The sequence below is a fragment of the Aulonocara stuartgranti genome (assembly GCF_965226115.1).
Source record: "Aulonocara stuartgranti genome assembly, chromosome: 14".
Taxonomy (NCBI): domain Eukaryota; kingdom Metazoa; phylum Chordata; class Actinopteri; order Cichliformes; family Cichlidae; genus Aulonocara; species Aulonocara stuartgranti.
The window spans coordinates 16201891-16223540 of NC_138950.1; the positions used below are offsets into that span (position 1 = coordinate 16201891).

General features: G+C 42.4%; 2 protein-coding genes across 5 annotated transcripts; both read left to right on the forward strand.

Annotated features, from left to right (window-relative positions):
* Positions 1-1552: 1552 nt before the first annotated feature.
* On the forward strand, positions 1553-5273 carry sptssb (serine palmitoyltransferase, small subunit B). Of its 4 annotated transcripts, none has more exons than XM_082501848.1 (3): positions 1553-2171; positions 3147-3413; positions 3484-5273. In XM_082501848.1, the coding sequence occupies exons 1-2, from the start codon at positions 2038-2040 to the stop codon at positions 3388-3390; spliced, it is 378 nt and encodes a 125-aa protein (XP_082357974.1). In that variant the 5' UTR covers positions 1553-2037; the 3' UTR covers positions 3391-3413; positions 3484-5273. The 4 variants fall into 4 exon arrangements, with proteins under 4 accessions (XP_082357974.1, XP_082357973.1, XP_082357975.1 ...); XM_082501849.1 differs by lacking the exon at positions 1553-2171 and adding exons at positions 2179-2356; positions 2534-2597 and having other exon boundaries at positions 3147-5273; XM_082501847.1 differs by having other exon boundaries at positions 1554-2171; positions 3147-5273.
* Positions 5274-17367: 12094 nt separating this feature from the next.
* otol1b (otolin 1b) lies at positions 17368-20931 on the forward strand. Its single transcript, XM_082501687.1, has 4 exons — positions 17368-17963; positions 18052-18141; positions 19867-19938; positions 20016-20931. Exons 1-4 carry the CDS (start codon positions 17561-17563, stop codon positions 20918-20920), a joined length of 1470 nt encoding a protein of 489 aa, XP_082357813.1. The 5' UTR covers positions 17368-17560; the 3' UTR covers positions 20921-20931.
* The last annotated feature ends 719 nt before the right edge of the window (positions 20932-21650 follow it).

The window sequence follows — 21650 nt, forward strand, 5'->3', positions numbered from 1 at the left end:
GCTAGGAAGATATGGGAAGTAACTCATTTAAAGGAGGCTGGCAGCAAGCTGAGCAAAGTCTGTTAATGGTGTAATTTGGCTACTGTGGGCAAAATGCAAATGCTGTTCAGCTGCAACACCTTCAGCCAGCGAGCGTACAGTCTCTGTGAGGCGAGCTGATTTAAAAACGAAAGTGTAAAAATGGGCATTCTTCCCCTCTCTGTTTGAAGCCTGTCGCACCAGCATGTGCTTTAAATGCAATACATTTAAGTCAGCACTTATTTGTGCCTTCACAGTTCATTCAAATCATGCTCTCAAGTCTATGCTTAACCCATTGTGCCACTAATGGCACATTTATGACAAGCTCCTAGCTCCAGCTTACTGAAAAGGTGCAAAAATGTAAAGATCCAAACAAATTTTGGATTCCACTGCACATTAAAGCCGACTCTTTTACCAGAAATGCTCCTCAGAACAATTTTTCTCACATGAACACTCAAATTTAAGGCTTTTGGACCAGTAAAATTCAAGACTTTAACATTTTTGGATTATGTTGCTTGATATTCTGATAATATGCAGAATAATATAGCAATGTATTATGATAAATGTCAGGCTTGTGGGATTTCGAATGTAAATATATAAACACGGTGACAACATCCTAAATCAGTTGTTTAGAAGCAATAAATGAAGTAGAACAATAAAAACTTGGAATGTATTTAACAGGGGGGTTAATTAACTCTATTAAATCTGATTTCTTTTTTTGTATGTGAATGCATTAAAGCAAACCATACTGGAACTGTGGTTAAACATGCCACCATGTTTGCTGGAACAGTTCAGCCCGCCACTAGCCAGCTTTATGTAATATAAAACAGAGGAATGTGTGTATCACAGGGTGTGTTAGTTTCACATTTTGACTCAGGGAGGGGAGGGGGCAGCCCTTGTTTTTCACAAACCTGAGCAGGTTGTTAACGGTAATCAGATCTACTTGGGAAAACGAATGAAGCGAATCCCCCTTGCTCTTTCTCTCTCTTTTGTGTGTTGGCCTAATTCACCTGTAGTTTCCCTGTTTACAGACTACAAAGTCCCTAAAGGCTTAAGACTGTGGATGTCCGATTTGAATGATGATTTCCCCAGTGCTTGTCGCAGGCAGCAGCAGCAGTCGGTGGTTTCACTGCAGCTCCTTTACAAACATGTGTCCGGTGTGAAGAAGCGCCTTCGTGAGCTGTGCCTGACATTTCAGACCAGTATCCATCGTCCTGACGCTAACTGCGGGCTTGACGGTGCATCTATGCGTCACCGGTGCGCTACCCGTGTTTACACATCAATAATGCAGTATAAGAAGTGAGCTGGTCAGCAAAGCTCATAGTTAGGAGATAAGATTTCTCAGCTGTATGTGTGCTTACAGAAAGACACCCTGCTCTGTGTGTATATGAGAGAGAGAGTTTCTTCCACAGGCGTGTCTGAGCTCCCTTGGTTGTCCCACAGCTGTATGCAGGCTATGAATCCATAGACTGAAATGATCAAGTCCAGAAGGAGATGTGAGGACTCCTGATTTGTTTTCAAAACACTTTGGAGAATGTTTAAGGCTGCATTCCCAGACATCCCAGAAACACTCAGTGTGAGTTGCAAAATATAATTAAAGAGGCATTAGGTGTTGTAGCCTGTTATTACTTCATCTAGTATTATCACGGAGAAGGGGATGGAGAGGAGGAGGAGGCTGCTTTGGAAATGCTTTGTGAGCTGCATTCAGCTGAACGCGCTTCTTGCCGTTCTGTGTATGATATCTTGTCGCTTTAATAATTTGGTTTCCTCTAATGAAATGCAAACTACAGCATGCCGGAGTTGCGGTACACCAGTGTGGTCTCTGCTTGTTTTTCCGTTTTCCATCCTCCTCCTGCTGCTCCTGCTGCTCCTGCTGCTGCTGCTGGTGCTTGATTGCTCGCTGCTGTCTACGTCAGAGGTGGCGCAGTGTCGGGCTGCAGCAGCATGGTGGGACAGAGGCGATGCGACACCGACTGAACAAAGTTTAAAGATGCCGCACAAAGCAGCAGCACACCACACATGGCTGGGATAGAGGTCCGGCCCTCTCCCCCGTGCCTCTTATGCAAGGACTGTTTTCTTTTTCTCTGCATAAACAAACACCGGCCTATGCATCGCATCTCTCGGACACTCCACCTGCGTGATCTGCGAGCCAGGTGAGTCGCGAGTCTAAGCACGGGTAGTGGGTGTGGTGTCATGTGTGTACCACATATAGGCTGGTGGTGAACTGGTGAAGCAGCTTTTTGGTTTACACAAAGCAGCGGAGCAGCAGCAGCGGCAGGGGGACTCCTCTGGTCTCATAATCGCAGTATAACGAAGGAATCTCACGTCGGCTGCCGAGGTGAGTGACGGCACAGGCTGAAGAGCTAATAAGCGCACACGCCTTCTAATATATAGTCCATACACATGTATTAAAATCTAAATTCAGTAATCATTGCTGTGGGTTGATAACTAACTCTAGTTTCACTTGTTTATGTCATTTGGGCACAATTTATAACTTTTGCGCAAATTCTTGCAGGTTTCTGGGTCAAACTTGGCATTTTAAGCAAGGCACCATCCTAACACTAATGAAAAAAAGAAAGGTAACTATCACAGGAAACTACCTCGTGGAGGCTTCAGGACAACAGTCCTATTAGACCCCTTTTTGTAACAAGGAAAGTTAATTTGATTGCACACGGCTGATGATAGCGGGTCTGTACTGGGAAGGAAACGTTGTTTTTCATATTCTAATAAATTGCACGACATTTAGAAGAGTGCACCTGTAACGCACCTGCTGGCCCCGCCCCCTACCTGTCTAGAAGGATCTATCACTGCCTGCCACCGCTTCAGCGTATATCATTTATCATATTTGATAAGACGTAGTCTGATAACATCACGGTCTTGGTTTTAAATCTAAAACGATATTTTTGTCCATAAATTCAGCTCGTTGGTCTGTGATGCGGCTTCTACTTTATGCTTCTTATTATTTCATAATTGTCAAAGATAGATGCAGTAGATAAATGTAAAGTATAAAAAATGTGTAGCCGTGTAACAGTAAAAATTGCACCACCAATGTTATTTCCAGCTTATGAGTACTTACGACACTTTCTGTTGAGCCTTGTATTTTTTTTCTTCTACTACTACTTCTGCAGAATGAACTTCAAGAACTTGAGGGAGTACCTGGCTTGGTTATACTACCAATACCTGCTCATCACCGGCATCTATGTCCTGGAGCCGTGGGAAAAATCCATCTTCAACTCCATCCTCTTCTCTGCCATCGCCATGGTCGTCTACACCTCATACGTCTTTGTACCCATCCACGTGCGCCTGGCGCTGGAGTTTTTCTTAGGCATCTTTGGCGGCCAGCCGGAGAGCACCATGGCACTCATGACCTAAAAGAAACAAAACAAAACATGAAGGTAAAGAGACAGAAAATGTGTGGATGAGCATGAATCTGTCATCATATTTTCTTATAACTCACCTCCTTAGATCCTAGAGCACCTTGAGCCCTCCTTTTACAACAAGCTCGCCCTAAACCAGGCAATCAGCCACCTCTGCGAATCACGACTGAAAACATGAAGATCTTAATGGAACGATGTGGAAATCAGAGCCTTACTATCTTCTTTACATCCCAAACCCTCCAGCCTTACCCCATGGTATTAGACAGGCAGCAGAACAGTGCTTTCACACATGTCCTGTGAGATGTCTTATGATATGTTGTTTGTCCTTATTGATTTTTTGTTTGTTTTTGTTTTTTTGTTGTGTTTATCACCATATGTCCTGTGTGAGTGCATACCACATATGTGTTTTGCATGATAGGGTCATATATGGGCAGTCGATTTGCATGCTCATCTCACTATGAAATACTACTAGACTTGCTTCTTTTTTATTGCCTTTTAAGCTCCAGACTCACTATTTACAAAAAAGCAGACCGATCATTTTATAGCGTCTGAATCCAGTCTGTAAAATTTATGTCTGGCATTCTGAATTTACAGCTCACTACAGAGCAAGCTGTCACGTTTCAAGTGTTACACAGTGAGAGGCGACTACGTGAGTTCGAGATGATTTTAGACACAGCCCAAATTTCCTTCAGAGCCGTGGAAGGCATTATATGTCAGGCTCTGTGGGACTTAATGCAACAGGTAAACTAAACTTGCAATGCAACATCAGTGACGTTTCCTTTTTAAGTGTGTGTATGTTCGTTTATCTGATGTATCTGTGATGCCATGTTATCTCGTGCACTCACTCTGGGTGGTTAATCTGTAGTTTTGCATCAGAACCGCTATCACTGGGTTTTGTTTTTTTGTTTTGGTGTTTGTTTGTTTTTAGTTGCCTTTATGAGCTGCAATACTGACTGGCAGGGCACATTACACATTTCACGTAGATGTCATTTAGCTGATCTTAACAGAGAGGACTGATAAAAAGCCCAACCTATGCAATGAGTCTTAAAACGTTCGTGTTAAGACTCTGTTAAACAGATTTTCCCAGTCAGTGTGAGTAATATTAAGCCAAAATAACAGAAGAGATACGTGCCGAGCCCTGCTTTATCTCTAGTTTATTAACTGTTGGCATTTCTGGTAGGTGTACTCAGCTCTGAGCTTGAGCAAATATTGATACAACACACCTTTGTGTTGTAGGCTTGGCTTTGGTAATTACGTAACTCTACTTCACAAACCCCTGAAATCAAAAAAGAACTGTTTGATGTTTCATACAGAATGCAAAGATACTGTAGGCAAGTTAACCCAAATGAAAAACAATGACATGGCTGACCAAAGTCTTCCTTATCTATAGTTGATCTATAGATAGAAAGTGAGTTTTAGTGTGTCTGGTAGCTGCGATGAGCATTGTGCGTTGGATCATTTTTAGCTATTTGTGCTTTGGGTGAGGGGCTCACTGGTTATAGTTCAAGCATAAGTAACAATGAGTTAATTTTATTTATATGGATTTATATATTTATATACACTGGTAAATGCTTGGCTGGTTACAATGTCAATTACCAAATGTTTGTGATTATTTATATCTGTGTTCTCCTGTGGCCATACTTTTGTTATTTGCTCTGTTTCTCTACCTTAAAGTGCTTTTTATATTGTTGTATCATTTCATTTCACTTTGGATAAACATTTGCTGAAGTCTCAGACGTTTCCAGCTCAGACAATGACGCGTTCTCTGAAAAATCTTTTTTTTTTTTCCCACTGTGCACAAAATGAATGTTTTATTTATACATGATGGTGACACATCGCTCCAGTAATCAGAAAATAAAAATGCATCTGAAGATTCTTGGACAACTCTTCTCATTCTGTGTGGTTATTTATACATACTTATAGTTTTAAATGCAATTTAAATATTGTGGTCAGAAATTTATGTATATTCATCAGCATGATTATCACTGTAATTTTGGGCTCATAATGAATTCTTCGGACAGTTATCTTTCCGGAATAAAATGATTGTATAGCACACATACACATACAAGCTCAAATATACATATACTCACATATAAATCTTTTACTAAGTGGCGCTGAAGCTTCTATAATGTCTTTCAACTTGACAAAGCCGAGGCTTAATAACTTCTCCTTAGTGAAGGTAGGAAATTTTTAGGATGTTCAGAAATGCTCTAGGAACCACTTAGGCTCAAAGCAGCGTTCACTAAAACCTGGAAAACCAGCATCTCTGTCCACAGTGAACTGAGTTTTACACCGCTGTGGACCGAGAGGGTGACAACCAAGAAAGAAACCCCTGCTCCAAAATGAAAACCATTTATTTTGTGTTTTATTTATTTATTCGTAAATATTTATTTATTTATATCTAAATGAATAAAACATCATAAAGTTCTATAGAACTTTGCAGCTGCCCACATGGAAAAACCAGAAGCCATCTGAAGCAAACGTCGATGTTCCGACGGGACAGCTATTGAGCTATTTGTCCACAATGACTGGGTATGTTTGGAGGAGTAAAGAACTCTGTACCAGCTGTGAAGCATGGTGGTGGTAGCATCATGCTCTGGGATTGTTTTGCTGCCAGTGGTACTGGTACCATACTTGCCAACCTTGACACCTCTGAGTTAGGGAGACATTCAAAAAAAAAAGGGGGGGGGGGGGTACATATACATAGACATATACAAAGATCTTGAATTTTACAGTGAGTTAAATGTCACAGTTATTGCTGTCCCTGAGCCGGGCTGTCCAAATTCAGAGGCTGCATCCATCTGAGGACCAGGCCTTTGTGGTCTAAGTGGGCCGGGTCCTCCAAAAGCCGGGTAGGCAGCCAAACCGATTTACTCAGGAACAAATAAAACACTGAAAAAAGTAAAACTATAAAATTTTTAAGTTATCTAAGTGACTTATATATCATGTTTAACCTGAGTAGCGAAAGACCGTGGGGGTTTGAAAACGATGTGTTGGGAGTTCGCTGTTCTCGTCGGCTCAGATATTTTATGTTTACACAGCTACATTCTCACCTGAAAATATGGTAAAAGTTTATTTTGCGACCCAGAAAGAGTAATAAGACTGATATCGAAACTAAGTAGCTGCCACCATTGTTGGAAACTGGAATTGGCTGGGCAATGCTATGAATTCTGGGATATGGTTTTTCATTTTTGTTGTCCAGGTGGAAAATCAGGAGACATTCAGGAGAATGGTGGCTCCAGGAGATTTTCGGGAGGGGCACTGAAATTCGTGATTCTCCCGGAAAATCGGGAGGGTTTGCATGTATGACTGGTACGTTGCACAAAGTGATGGAACATGAAGAAAGAGGACTACTACTACTACTCTCTTTTCATATATAATTCAAAATACCTTTTCTCATGCAATGGTGAAACGCCAACGTGTTTCAGCACACAAGCCTTCATCAGGGAGTGAAGCAGAAGGCAGGAACCAACTGAACAGTGAAAAACTCCACCAACCAATTAAAGACAAGAGAAGAAATAGACCACACTATCATATCAACCTCAGATAACATCCATCTTCAAAGGCAATTAAGTTTAAAGAAGAAAAGTTTATAAAAATAAAAGAAATAAAACTGATATAAGCGAGGATATCTAGTGAGCTGTACTTTAAAAATCCATAACTGATTTTATATAGTGCAGGCTAACATTGAGTTTCTGGAATGATCTTCCCAAATCACCATCCTCATCAAGTGTGAGTTTGTCCGTATGTATTTGAGCCTGTGTGTAGTAGAAAAAATACAAAATATATTCAAACTTGGACACGCATTTCTTGTTTTTAAAGGTCTTTAAAGATATACGCTGTACAATCAACAGTCGACCCTGTAAAAGTTCAAAGAAAACATTAAAGGCCACAAAAGTACCACAACATTTTTTTATGATGAGTCAGAATGAACTCCTGGCCACAACTGTATTTATTCACACAGCTTCACGTCAGTGGATCAGAGCAGTTACTTAGGAAAATTAAACAAGGAAAAGAAAAGCCTACAGGAAGAACATTTTGGACCCAACAGACTGTACCACATAAAACAAATTCAAACAATAACAGGCAAAGCCACCAAACTTGTTCTCTCTCTAAGGAGCAGGAATGAATGCCCTGGGCCATCCTTCAGATACTATATCCTGTGCATTCCTCCAAAGCTCTAGTAACATCAAGCCTGCCACATTCACCATATTTGGGGCATTCTTGTGGAAGAATGTGAGATGAATGGGGCTGAATACAAATATCACTGCACATTTCATCTGGAGAGCGGATGTAGGTTCTGGCAATTGTTTTGGTTATCAGTTAAGCAAGACCTCGAGAGTCTGCCAAGGTTTATGTGTTATAACCAAACACCTCCACCTTGTTCTGTTGTTTTTTTCCCCCAGGATGTTGGAACAAAATAGCTGCAACACCATCAGCTGTTAACCTACAAACCCAACTCAAAACCGTTTTCACCCTTTGTCCCCTGCCCTTGGTGCTTTCTTTTCTCTTCTCTCCTATGGAAAAATAAGGCCAAGCACTAAACACTGTTATGCCACCCTGTGAGGTAAGTTTAGCTTCTGCCTCGGGGTCTTTGAAGACGTGTCCTCTGTTTACACTACCCTTGTTAATTTGAGTCCCATGGAGGACAAGGTTAGTGGTTATCTCCATAATGACAAGGTGTAAACAAAGCTTTCTGTAGACTCAAGCTTTTTTTCTCAAAGCTCTCTGAAAGCTGATGTATTGTTTCCGTCGTGTGTGCACGTGGCCTGTGAGTGTGACATTCACTCACAGGCCACGTGAAAAATGAGAACTCCTAGCGACTGCTGAATGCAAAGACTGAGATGAGCATAAAAGTGAGAATAACACATGCATACATGCCAGTGCTGCCACCAGCAACAGCACCAGCAGCAGCAGCAGCAGGTTTCAGTTAACAAGGAAACCCCAGAAAGTATTCAAATATCAATATTACTTCCAACATGTGATACCACCTTGTACACTGAGTCGCACATGCACCCATTGAGACAGCCTCCATTAGGTGCGTGCCATCACAACAAATGTCTCCAAGGATATAATCTAAGACAGCTCTTTGGTCACAGCCTGTGACAGACATTGATGAAATACACAAAATACACACAATGTACTGCTTTGCATGACCTTTGAATGACATCTGTTACACTTTATGTTAGTCAGAAAGAGAACATGCACATTTTTCCTCCAATAAAAATGCCTTTGTATTCATTAGGAACAGAAACATAGTAACAAGCTGCATACCTCGGCATATGTAACCTATGGGTTACTTTCCAGTGCAGCTATTTGAATAGACAATGCAAACAGTTGTATTTCATTTGTTTGTCTTCCTGTGCAAAAAATAAGGACTTCTCCTTAAAGGATGGCAAATTGTTCCTTCAGTTTGTTACCACATATTCTTTAATGTAGGTCTTAAAGGTAAACAAGAACTTTGGAACAGCTTGTTCGTTAGCAATTAAATTTATCGCACCATTATCATCCGCTTCATTCTGTAGCTTTAATTTTAATCATGTGAAATCATTCACAGTCGTCCTTGTCTGTAACCGTTTGTTTGTCAGTCAGCAAAATTCAAAAGCCACCAAGCTGAATTTCAGGAAACTTGGTGGAAAGGAATTGGGATCACTTTGAGAGTGCCCAACAGATCGAACTTTTTTCCGGTTAACTCTCGAAGACTAAGCCTTGTGATTTACTGTGAAAACATTTTATAAAGTCACTTGAGTCAACATGTGCCGCCTACTATCAAAGAGGAAACAAGACAATAACCTGCGGTTATAATGTATTTTAGTGACATTCACTGAGATTGTTTTGAGGGAATATTGTTTGCTCAGTTGGGTGTGTGTGTCTGGGTTTGTGTGTGTTGTCTCTACATTTATTGTTCTGTAGGGTTTTAGGTGGAGTCCTGGGTAAACATGCTCTGTGTAACTGGACCTTCTCTTGTAGCCTAATCATTCAGCTGTAATATCCAGGGCAGAAAAAAATAACGTGTTTTTTTGTTGATGTTGTTCATAAAAATTAATTTGCCCATAAAAACAAAATCCTGAAACACTGTTATTTACCTTGCCAGCTTCTACACTCTCACTCCTCTCTTTTCTTTTTTAAAGACCTCATTTTTAATTTAATTAGTTTTTTTTTAAACACATTAGTGGTAAAATATTCATTCACAAAACAACATGCATGAATGAGATGAGCCAGATTACGACAAGCAAAAACATCGCCTATCACTCACAATAAAACCCGGTACAATGTGCTGGAACAAGCCCGATCCATGAAGGCCGACTGCCAACCCACTGGACCCGGATCTGCTGTCATGGTCTGGGTATCAGACCCTGTACTTAGGGTCAGACCACTTTCGGCTGCATGACAGACCTGCCAAACAGGACGGTGCTTTTAACGTTGTGGCTATAATTCGAGGACCTAAACTCGACATACAGGTGAAGTTAATATCTTGTTTAAACGAACACCCTTTAAACCTCTAGGCCTGTCGGTGCAATTTTACAAGCTTAGTGCTGTCATTTAAAGACCCTGGACAATTATTACATGTGCGTCATGGCACAGCTCTCAGCCCTGCATGTGGGCTATTAATCAGTTGATATGAACCTAGGAGTGGCTGCTGGCCTGATAGTAAAGAAACGAAACAAGAAAAGAACAGTCCAGCAAGGCGTTAAACTTTGGCCAAACTTCCAAATGGTCAAAGGGCTTACACTACAACTACTATTATGTTGTTCTAAGTTTGAAAGAAAACAGTAGTGTGTGCTCCTAATATCCTAATCGCTAGGGCATAATCTCACCTAAAATATTTATTTTGGATTTATGACACGCATGTGCGTGTTTGTGTTTGATAAGGTGCACTTTATGCCCCGTAAAGACAAAAGGAAAAGGACTGCCACCAAGTGGTCATATAGGAAACAACTGTCTCCTTAATGTAATATAGATGCTGAAAAATTAGACTGTCTGTGCAGTAAAATCATCACAAAGCTCTGAGTCTGAGTCTGGCACACAAAGCAGTCGAGTACATGCGATTAATATGCAGTATCTGGTCCTGATGGTGAATTTCAGAGTAGGCTGCTTGGAGTTCATGGAAACATGGAAATTCATCAACGTGTGCAAGCCACTGTGGAGGAATATTTGACAGGGAACCAAGAATCTGAGACCCAGAGGCGAGGGAGTGAGACAGAAGTTCGCAGTTTGTTTTTTCTTGGTTAATCCCACACCTGTGTGCTCTCTGCAGGGTCAAAGGAGCTTGCAAAGAAAAGCGTCTGGACTTCTTTAAGTTACTTGAAGATGTTTCACCTCTCATCCGAGAAGCTTCTTCAGTTCTAAGGTCAAATGGTGGAGAGTCCCAGATATAAACCTAGTGGGAGTGACCCCCCACAGAGGGACAAAAGGACCCCCTGATGATCCTCTAATTGCCTGAGCCAAGGTGTTGTAACGTCGGGTTGCGTTTAGTGGTTGAGAGGAGGCGGCAAAACACCTAGCAGGGTAGCCAAAAGAATACACACTCACGCTGGCGTTGGGGATTCCACAGTGTGTTCTTTAATATACCTTCTCTTCATCAACCATATAAGCCCGGTTGAACGGCTGCAGCTTAACAAACATAGCGCACAGTGTTCGTACAACCCATAACGTTGCAAACAAAGGTGTCTGGAGAGGTAAAACATAAAATCCGTCCCTCCTCATGTACTAGCGTGCAAGCACATGTCCACACCATCACAGAGAGAGAGAGCAGAGAGACCAGTGGCACACACTGATGACACCATCAACCCTCGACTTGGGTGTCTTAAAGGGACACCACACCATAGTGGCTGTTACATATTCCCCCCGGGTTAAACAAAGGCTGCCCTCAGCCGGAGGTGAGGTGACCCTCCTCCCGCTACCCCCTTTCACCACACATAGCTACTTTAGGTAGTAAGCAGGTCGTGGAGGAATTGTTACACACCTGTACAGCATTGGTACAGTCCACTTAACCAGCCTCCATACATGGTCAGCAGGATAAGAAGTTAAAACCAAAACAGGGAAATGTACAGTGCAATATTGACAAACTGGCATACATGACAGTGTCCCACATGGTGAATGTCCATTTAAACAAATGTTAAAGAAAGAAAATAAACTTAGGATAGCCAGGACAATTGCAGAATGAAATTCCCTTTTTCTTTCATTGCGTTTCTTCTACTTCACAAACTTGCAACAGACAGCATAATATGTGAAAACAGTACCAGAAAGTACTGTAGAAAACCCAAACAACAGTCATGTTACAACAGTAACCAATACGAAATACATAAGAAAAAAAAATTCAAATTCAGGAACTATGGCAAAGCTGCATCGAACCCACGCCCAGGAAACGCAGGTCCACGCGCATCCAATGGAGCCACGACGAAGAGGCCAAACAGAGAACGGCGCCACAGTCCACAAACCACGCTGGGGCAGCTCCAGCCGCTGCCATGGAAATGCACCGCCGCGACCCTTTGATCCTCCCGACGTCCTCGTCCAGGCCAGCCTGGTCCGTTCCCGCGAAACATGGCGGACAGCCACTTTGCCGCGTCGTACCTTTTTATGTACCAATCATCAACTGCTCGAAGATACTGCATACTGAGGTCCAAGAGAAGATGTTCGGGCGCCATTTTGTAACGTCGGGTTGCGTTTAGTGGTTGAGAGGAGGCGGCAAAACACCTAGCAGGGTAGCCAAAAGAATACACACTCACGCTGGCGTTGGGGATTCCACAGTGTGTTCTTTAATATACCTTCTCTTCATCAACCATATAAGCCCGGTTGAACGGCTGCAGCTTAACAAACATAGCGCACAGTGTTCGTACAACCCATAACGTTGCAAACAAAGGTGTCTGGAGAGGTAAAACATAAAATCCGTCCCTCCTCATGTACTAGCGTGCAAGCACATGTCCACACCATCACAGAGAGAGAGAGCAGAGAGACCAGTGGCACACACTGATGACACCATCAACCCTCGACTTGGGTGTCTTAAAGGGACACCACACCATAGTGGCTGTTACAGTGTGAAACTGGGTGTGGGTCCCAATCAGCCAGAGTTTCGGGTGTGTTCATTGTGAAACCTGGCCCCACCTTATCATGCGAATTCCTGAGGTCAGATGGCTCAGGATGTGAGTGGGCGTTAAGGCGTCTGGGAAGGGAACTCAAAACTAGATTATAGATGGCAGAGAGTTGGTGTCGTAAACCCCCGCCTCTGTTCAAAGATGGTCGCTCACAGTGGACATAGATGGCTTCTTTCACTCCTCTTTCAAACCATCTGTCCTCTCTGTCCAAAATGTGAACATTGGCATCCTCGAAAGAGTGTCCTTTATCCTTAAGATGCAGATGGACTGCTGAGTCTTGTCCTGTGGAGGTGGCTCTTCTATGTTGTGCCATGCGCTTGTGAAGTGGCTGTTTGGTCTCTCCAATGTAGAGGTCTGAGCATTCCTCGCTGCACTGTACAGCATACACCACATTGTTAAGTTTGTGTTTTGGCGTTTTGTCTTTCGGGTGAACCAGTTTCTGTCTGAGCGTGTTGCTGGGTCTGAAATACACTGGGATGCCGTGCTTGGAGAAAACTCTCCTGAGTTTCTCTGATACGCCGGCTACATACATACTCTCTGCAGGGTTGTGGAGTCTGTTAGTTTAGCTAAAACAAATCTGAGGAAAGTTTGCAAGTTAGGACGACAATAGAGTGCCGTGGAAATGAAGCCAAGACTGCTTCTTATTTTACCTCACTTTTTAAGGGTGTCTTCTGAAGTAGGGACATATTAAGGCAGCGAGTGTAGAGGGAATGATTTTGTGGTGGTGGTGGTTCTGAGGATTCAAAAAGGGGAGATTAAGGAGCACACGCTTTCAAGATTTCCATAAATGCACACATCCAACAACCTTTCCCTGCTTTGTCTAGTCAACAGCCTACCTGAGCCAGCTGGCCAAGAGTCAGTTGACCGCACATTATGTTTACTGCATGAATGAAGAAGGCGCATAAAGCTTTGCACAGTGCTTTACTGCCCTCTTTGGTTAAAAGTTCTGTGTAAGACGAACCTCTGCTGGTTGCACCTGTAACCAAATTCCCCTAAATGCCTGCAGAAGTTTGGTATTTACTGCGCAGGCAAGTGAAAACAAAAACCTCTGTCAGTAGTACGGCATTTTGTGAAACACCTTCATTTGACACAAAGAGATTGATGAGACAAGCAAAAAGTACTATTTTCAGAACACAAGAGTTTTTCAGTGTCAGAATCATTTTGTTGTCTTCTGATAGCCAAGACTCTGGAAAGAAAGAAAGAAAGAAAGAAAGAAAGAAAGAAAGAAAGAAAGAAAGAAAGAAAGAAAGAAAGAAAGAAAAGATTAAATTATAGTTAAATATAAAATTCACAACATAAAGACTGAAAATGGTCTGAAAATCTAGTAATCCTCCAAAGGTTTATGGGCAGGTGAATGCAGAACTGAAGTCCCTTCATCCGGTCTTCCGATCTCTGTGAAGCTGTCGGGCTTTAAGTGTTTTTGTTGCCATTCACCGGAGGAATGTAGATTGTTTTTCTGTGCAGTCAGCTGTAGCTTAGGTACGCCTGTTCAACTGCTTGTTGGCTAAAATATCTAATCAGCCAATCACATGGCAGCAGAGAAAATGTTGTGTGGAAATGCCTCGTTGATTTCACAGGTCAGAGAAGGAAAGTCAGCTTACTTTAAGCTGATAGGAAAGCAACAGTAACTCAAATAACCACTAATTACAACAAATGTATACAGAAGAGCCTCTCTGAATGACAACATCTCACATCTTAAAGCAGCAGCAGAAGACCCCACCAGGTGCCACTTCTGTCAGCTAATAACAGGAAACTGAGGCTCCAATTCACACAAGCTCTCCAAAATTGGAAGACAGAAGATTAGAAAAGGGTTGTCTGCTCTGAATCTCAATTTTGGGTCAGAAAACAGCAACATGAAAGAACGGGTCCGTTCAGTCCTTTATCAACGTTTTTAGCTGCTGCTGGTGTGTGTGTGTGTGTGTGTGTGTGTGTGTGGGGGGGGGGGGTATTGTTATTGTCTTGGCACACTTTGGGACCCAAAGTTCCAACTGAGCATCTTGTTGTATTGTTGCTGATTACATCCATCCCTTTATGATGACAGTGTATACACGGACAGCTGTTTCCACCATGTCCCAAAACTCAAATCACTTCAAACTGGTTTCTTGAACACAACAATGAAATCACTGCAATCAAATGGCCTGCGCAGTCACCAGATCTCGATCCAGTAGAGCACCTTTGAGATGTGTTGGGACAGGAGATTCACATCACGGATGTGCAGCAACTCTGCGATGCTGTCGTGCCACTCTCAGAGGAATGTTTCAGGGATCTTGATGAATCTGTGTCACAAATTAAGACATTTAAGAAAACACAAAAGTGTCCAATCTGGTGCTTGAAAGCTGTAACTAATAAAGTGTCTAGTTAGTGTACAACGGACATTTTAAAAGTACTAATAATATTTGGACACCCATTTCTCAAAATGTACTTTAGGTTGCAACTCTTTAAATGAATCCCACAAACTCATTTTAAATAGTAAACATCTGAAAAACAACCTTATTTAACTCTTAACACTAATTCACTACCAACCCCAAATTATGTAATTTTTTATCACCTCCCATCTCTTGCATAAATAAAACATCAGCGTTCATCAAAACATATGAAATATCTGTAAAAACCAGCAGATTGAAAGAAATGTAGCTTTCACCACAAACTGCTGTGATGAAGGCTATCGTGTTTCCACAACCACCGTCTAATGCATTAGAAACCGAACATTAGAGGGGCTTGTCAGGGAAAGTGTGGCAGGAGAAAGTGTTTAATTGTGCTCTGGCCATATGAGCTGTGTCTTCACTGCCAGTATACCTCCTGCCAAGGTCATTAGCTGCTAATTCTGCAGGGTCTAGATTGCCTTCGATAAGAACAAAAAAAAATAAAATTTATGGCATTGATTGTACCCGTGAGCATGGGGTCAGAGCGGCTGATTGCTAAACAGGTCTCTGTCTCTCCAAACTTATTTCACACATTCACTGCAGCTTGACCGCCTCTTTTACATGAATAGAGTTAATGTAAGGCAATACTCCTCCGTCCATTCAGGTCATCTTTGGTGCTCTCTCTGCTCTGCTGCACCGGTGTGAGTAAGTTAACTCTTTGTGATCCCTTTCTCCATAGTGTATGTGGATGGCGGATAAGGGCATGGACGGAAGATGGAGGCTGTTAAAAGAACCAGCAGGTGAGCAGCGTCTGGGTCCTCTGTGACCAGCTGGGCGCTGTAAAATGACCGCCGCTGTTGTGTGTGGTCTGAATAGAGCTGAGAGACGATGTTGTTGAGGTCAGGCAAGGAGAACCCCAGAGGAACTCCTCTCTCTCGCAGGAATCAACTGCGTATCTTACACTCCATCTACTTGCCTTTTATAGAAGGGCCGGTTGGGCCATTACCTGAGCTGCTGGGAAAGATGGAGATGAAGAGCATGTAAATGTAGGTCAAGACATGGAAAAAGGTTTACGTAATAAGATTAAATGGTTTAAATACACCCAATCGTCTAATTTTTAATAGCGTGCTCTTCATCCCTCAATCCTGCCATCAGTGCTCTCCATTTCCCAAATTTCATTTCCCGTCTTTCCTGCTCACTCACAGCCGGTCATGGATCTCTCTGAGGACGTGAGGTCTTCAGCAACTGAGGCATGTCCGCTTCTCAAACATTCATTGTCAATGGCAAGTCGAGAGTTTCGACTGCACAGCTACCAGAAAATCACTTTTCTACAAAAACCTGATGCTCTCTTGTTACACCACAAGAATGAATCATTGTCCAGCTGCACAGTTTGAATCATAGTTAACAAATGTCTCCGTCAGCTGACCTGAGGGTTCATGTGCTAAAAAAGTCAGTCCCAGTGATCGGGCAAGCATTGCAAGTGCATCGATTTAAGGAGATAAGCTGGTTCTTTTGACAAACAGCTCAGGTTTAGCTGCTGCTGAGTGATTATGAGTGCTCGTTAAAAGCTAAAGCTTTCCCCTGGATGTTCACCAAGTACGGTTAGATTGTAAATACTGAGCTCTCTGTGCTACGTGCCAGTTTTCAGATCTAGTGTTAAGCCAGTTTAATTAATTGTCGCAGATTTTTTGCCACAGGTCAAAGTACAAGATCATGCAAGAAAATATACTTGCAGCTTTGTGCATACAAAGTGTCACACATGCATACATGCAGTGCAGTCTCCAAAAGTGGCCGCTCTAAAAGCCAGTGTCAGAGATTCCTCCTTGCTTGGCTTTGTCCCATTAAGAGCCTGGGTAGTAGGTGGGCTGCTTGGAGGAATGCCTCCCATATCAGGTGAACTACTGCCCCATGGCCTTTGCTCCTTGCTAGCTAGCAGCGAGAGAGTGCTCCCGGCGGATGATGTATCCCGTGTCACAAAAGCACCTTTCTACACAACAGGGGTACAGAGAATAGGCCACAGCACAGTGGTTCTCCTTGGGTTGGCTCCAGCCCACCATAGTGAGATTTCAGACCTCCCCCTATGCTTCCAGCAAAACCCCCTCATTGGAGGAGATGGCCCTTTACTCACGCCTGGCAGAGATATCAGAGGGACCTGAAGCTCCTGGTGCAGCCTCCAAGACACTGCTAGAGAGGATAAATGACCATAACACTTATGCATAACTGGGTAAGTGCTTATAACTTGGTTGAACAAATATACTCAGAAGCTTTTAAGTCACCTAGTTTAAACTAGTGAGAGTACAAGTTTATTTGATATTTTTGCTTGTGTGTAGATTACTGAAATTGATAGTGTGATTCCAGCTTTGTTCAAACAAATCTGAAATAACTGACTAACTAACAGAAACCAGTGTTGACTGAATATCAGACTGCAGCAATAAATAAATAAATAAAAAGTAGAGCTAACCTGTGACTGGCATTTTAGGAAAAGTTAAAATACAGAAAAGGAAAGAGGAAAACATAAACATGGAATAGATGCATGGAAACAATAGAAATTTGAGAGGTACAGTCTGTTCTACGTTTGTGAGTGAAGTGCTAGCATGTGCTTTTTTTAAACTTCTTATTTGTTTAAAGTTTAATTATATGGAAGATTAAACAAAGTCTGACAAATATCAGAATAACGTCTCGATGCACTCTCAGATCCCCGACAACCATGAGGATTATTTCCTGCCAGTCGACTCTTGTGGCTGTAGTTGCGGTTGCTCTCATTGTGGTGTACTACACTGAAGCTAAGACTACTCCGAAGCCAAAGTACCAGTACACCAAGAAACCCGTCCCTCAGATCACGGTCCACAGCCCTGTAACCACCAGCGTGCCCAAGACTCTTAAAATAGTCCCAACTGCAAATCCTGTGAAGCCCCATCCCCCGCCCAACCCAGTGAGGACCACCAACCCAAGTCATGTCTTTCCACAGCACTACCCTGACGGCACCGGGCCACCTGGTGTTGGTCCTGAGAACTACACTCTGGATTACAACGAGTGTTACTTTAACTTTTGTGAATGCTGCCCACCGGAGAGAGGGCCCAGGGGCCTGAAAGGAGAAAGAGGCCTGACAGGTATAGACTCACTGATATGTTTTAATGTTATTAATTATTGTTTGGTTTGTTTGGCTTCAGATTTTCCACTCACACTTATTTTACTCAGGGGCACCTGGAGAAAAAGGCCTTACAGGAGCAGCTGGTTTACCTGGGCCACCTGGCATCAGTGGTCCTATTGGCTTAAAGGGAGAAAAAGGTACACACTTAAAAATTACTTATTAAAATGATATATTGTATTATGTTATTTACTCACTGGCTACTTTATTATTTAGGTATGTAGACATAGTCAAGACACCTGCTGAAGTTCAAACTGAGCATCAGAATGGGGACAAAAGGATTAAGTGACTAAGCATGGTGTACTTATTAGTGCCACATGTGTGAGAGTAACCCAAATAACCACTTGTAACAACCAAGGTATTCAGAAGAGCTTCTCTGAATTCACAACACATCAAACCTCGAAGTAAATGTTCCACAGCAGCAGAAGACCGTACTGGTAATTTGGGTTGGATCTCCTTTTGCCTTCAGAACTGTCTTTATTCTTCATGTCATAGATTCAACAATGTGCTTGAAACATTTCTCAGAGATTTTGGTCCATGTTGACAAGACAGCATCACACAGTTACTGCAGATTTCTTGAACATGACTGAATGTCAGGTTCTAGAAAGCAGTTTGGGATGATTTGAGTTTTGTGACATGATTTGTAATCCTGCTGAAAGCAGTCAGGAGAGAATAGGGATGGACGTGATCAGCAACAACACTCAGGTAGGTTTCGGTGTTTAAACGTTGCTCATTTGGTACTAAGGAGACTTTAGTATGCCAAGAAACTATCCCCCGCACCATCACATCAACCTGAACCATTGATACAAGGCAGGACAGAGTCGTGCTGTTATGTTTTATGTTGTTTGTGCCAAATTCTGATCTTCTAAAACAGCTCGTTTCGAAACTTGTGACTCATCAGACCAGGCAACATTTTTTTAACTTTCTGTTGACCAATTTTGGAAATCCTATTCAAATTGTAGTTTCCTGTTTTTAGCTGCCAGTAGTGGCACTTGTGTAATCTCCTGCTTAAAGGTTTGATGTGTTCAGAGATGCTCTTGTGCATATCTTTTTTTGTAAGGAGTGTAGTGGCTATATTAATTTGTTAGAGTTCTCTTTCTCTTATATTTAAAATAACCACACTGCTGACGGACAAGCGACAGTTTTTACGCGTTGGTTGGTTTGCAACGACGAGTAAAACCATCGTGTGGCTCAGCCGTTTAGTTTATTTTCCACATAAACCTTTTACAATAAAGCACAAGATCCTGTTGACATTTTTCAAAATAAACTGAAATAATAACAATATACATTATTTTCAAACATCAAATTTTAGAATGTGCATGAAGCAAGTTACCTCAAATAAGAACATGAAGTAACTATAAATGGCGCTTACAAGGAGTGATTATTTAGGTACTGTTACTGTGAGTTACTGTTGCCTTCCATCCACTCAGCTTGGTCATTATCCTCTAACCACTGACAAGACTTTTTCACATAGAAAACTTCTGCTCACTGGAAATTTTCTCTTTTTTTTTTCTCTGTAAATCTTAGAGATTTTGTGGGGAAATCCCAGCAGATCTGCAGATACTCTGACCAGCTTGTCTGGCAATAACGACCATGTTCAAAGTCCCTTAAATCACTTTTTCCCCCATTCTGATGCTCAGCTTGAACTTCAGCAGCTATTCTTGAGCACATCTACATTCCCAAATGCATTAGGATGCTGTCACATGATTGGCTGATTACATATCTGTGTTAACAGGCATTCAGGCATACCTAATGAAGTGGTTGATTTATCTATATATTGTCTTTCCTCATCTAAGAGAATTTCTTTTAAAATAAATTTATATTTTAAATATAATTAATATATTTGTATTTCGCAAATTTTCTAGGGGACAAAGGTGACAGAGGAAACAGTGGGCCAAGTGGGCCACTAGGCATTCCAGGAAAACCAGGACCAAAAGGTATAAAAATCTCATGGCTATATTTTTCATTGTTACCTGACTTCATTTATTTTTACACAGTTTTCCTTACCTTACAGGTGATGTTGGCTACAAAGGGGAAAAGGGTGAAGTAGGACTGCAAGGTCTCAAAGGAGAAAAAGGGCAGAAAGGAGAACCTGGCAAGAATGGGACTGCTGGTGAGAAAGGAGAACCTGGAAAAGAGGGGCCAGCTGGGCCTCCAGGAGTGGCTACGGTACATGGACCAAAAGGAGATAAGGGGGATAGAGGGGAGTGTGCCTCATATGGAGAGAAAGGACACAAAGGTGAACCAGGTGAACCTGGAGCTCCTGGAATCCCAGGAGCGATGGGAATTCCAGGACAGAATGGCAAGCATGGCTCCCCAGGCCCTATAGGTGTCCGAGGGGATCCGGGAGCTCCTGGACCACAAGGAGAACCAGGGGTGAGGGGGCTAGAAGGACCACAAGGTATAAGAGGGATTCCAGGACCGAGAGGGGAAAGAGGTTACCCTGGGATGAGAGGTGAGCGGGGTTTTCGTGGATTCAAAGGTGCTAAGGGTTCTGGATCAGGGGTTCCCCAGAAACACTCTGCCTTCAGCGTAGGTATCTCTCCGAGAAAGTCTTTCCCTCCTTCAGGCTTCCCGATCCGCTTCGACAAAGTCTTCTACAATGAAGAGAACCACTTCAACATAACTTCCAACAGCTTTACATGTGTCTACCCTGGAGTTTATGTCTTCTCCTTCCACATCACCGTGCGCAATCAGCCGCTGCGAGCCACGCTGGTGGTGAACGGGTCACGGAGAGTGAGGACACGGGATTCTCTGTACGGTCAAGACATCGACCAGGCCTCCACTCTGGTGGTGCTGCGGTTGGCTGCAGGCGATCAGGTGTGGATGGAGACGCTCAGAGACTGGAATGGAGCGTATGCCAGCAGTGAGGACGACAGCATCTTCTCTGGATTTCTGCTTTACTCAGACAAGCCGTGATGCACACTTTGTGTTTACTATCACAAAGTCTGAATACTGGTGGTGCTAGTGTACATGCTGGTCTGCACGTCTTCTATTATTGCCTAGCCTCTTCTTAAGAAGGGATAGTACTCGCCACACAATAATGCTGCTGCAGAGTAGTGCTCCAAAGTTTTGATTGACACCACCCTAATTAAATATAATGGTTAAATACAGTCCAATTCACAAAACACAGTGAGTAAAGCATCCCAAGAAATACCCCTGAGGTAATTATTGGAAGATGGCGTTCACAAGTAGTAAAAGATCATAAACTAATCTCCTGTTATCCAGACAGAAGAAAGTTTTTTTAAATGATAAAAGTGTAAAAGTTCAATATTTAGCATAAAAAATGTATAATTTATCCAACATTTTTGTGCACATGCAGTGCCTCCTTATGTTAAAGCATCCTAATTAAAAGTAGCAGCAGTAAGTGAGAGATCGTGCAGAAGTTTATTATTCAGCTACCAACGCAAAAGATAAAGCACAAAAATATGATCAGTGCTGTTTATCTATTTGTCAGCAAGATTACTGTGTTCCTCTACTGATTCCTTCAGTTAACCTTCAAGTCAATGCCCTGACCCAGTGTCACCCTTGCCTCATTTGCATGAAACGAAAAAAAAAGCTCCTTCGTTTTGGGTCCTACTTTTTTCTCACGATTTAACTGCTGCTTCCTTTTTAGTTGTTTTCACCCATAATGACCTAAGCTGTGTGA

Coding starts and splice junctions, on each gene's coding strand:
- sptssb (XM_082501848.1), top strand. CDS start 2,038: ATGGCTGGGATAGAGGTCCGGCCCTCTCCCCCGTGCCTCTTATGCAAG. Junction 2,172..3,146: donor CTGCGTGATCTGCGAGCCAG/GTGAGTCGCGAG, acceptor CTACTTCTGCAG/AATGAACTTCAAGAACTTGA.
- otol1b (XM_082501687.1), top strand. CDS start 17,561: ATGAGGATTATTTCCTGCCAGTCGACTCTTGTGGCTGTAGTTGCGGTT. Junction 17,964..18,051: donor AGGAGAAAGAGGCCTGACAG/GTATAGACTCAC, acceptor TATTTTACTCAG/GGGCACCTGGAGAAAAAGGC. Junction 19,939..20,015: donor AGGAAAACCAGGACCAAAAG/GTATAAAAATCT, acceptor CTTACCTTACAG/GTGATGTTGGCTACAAAGGG.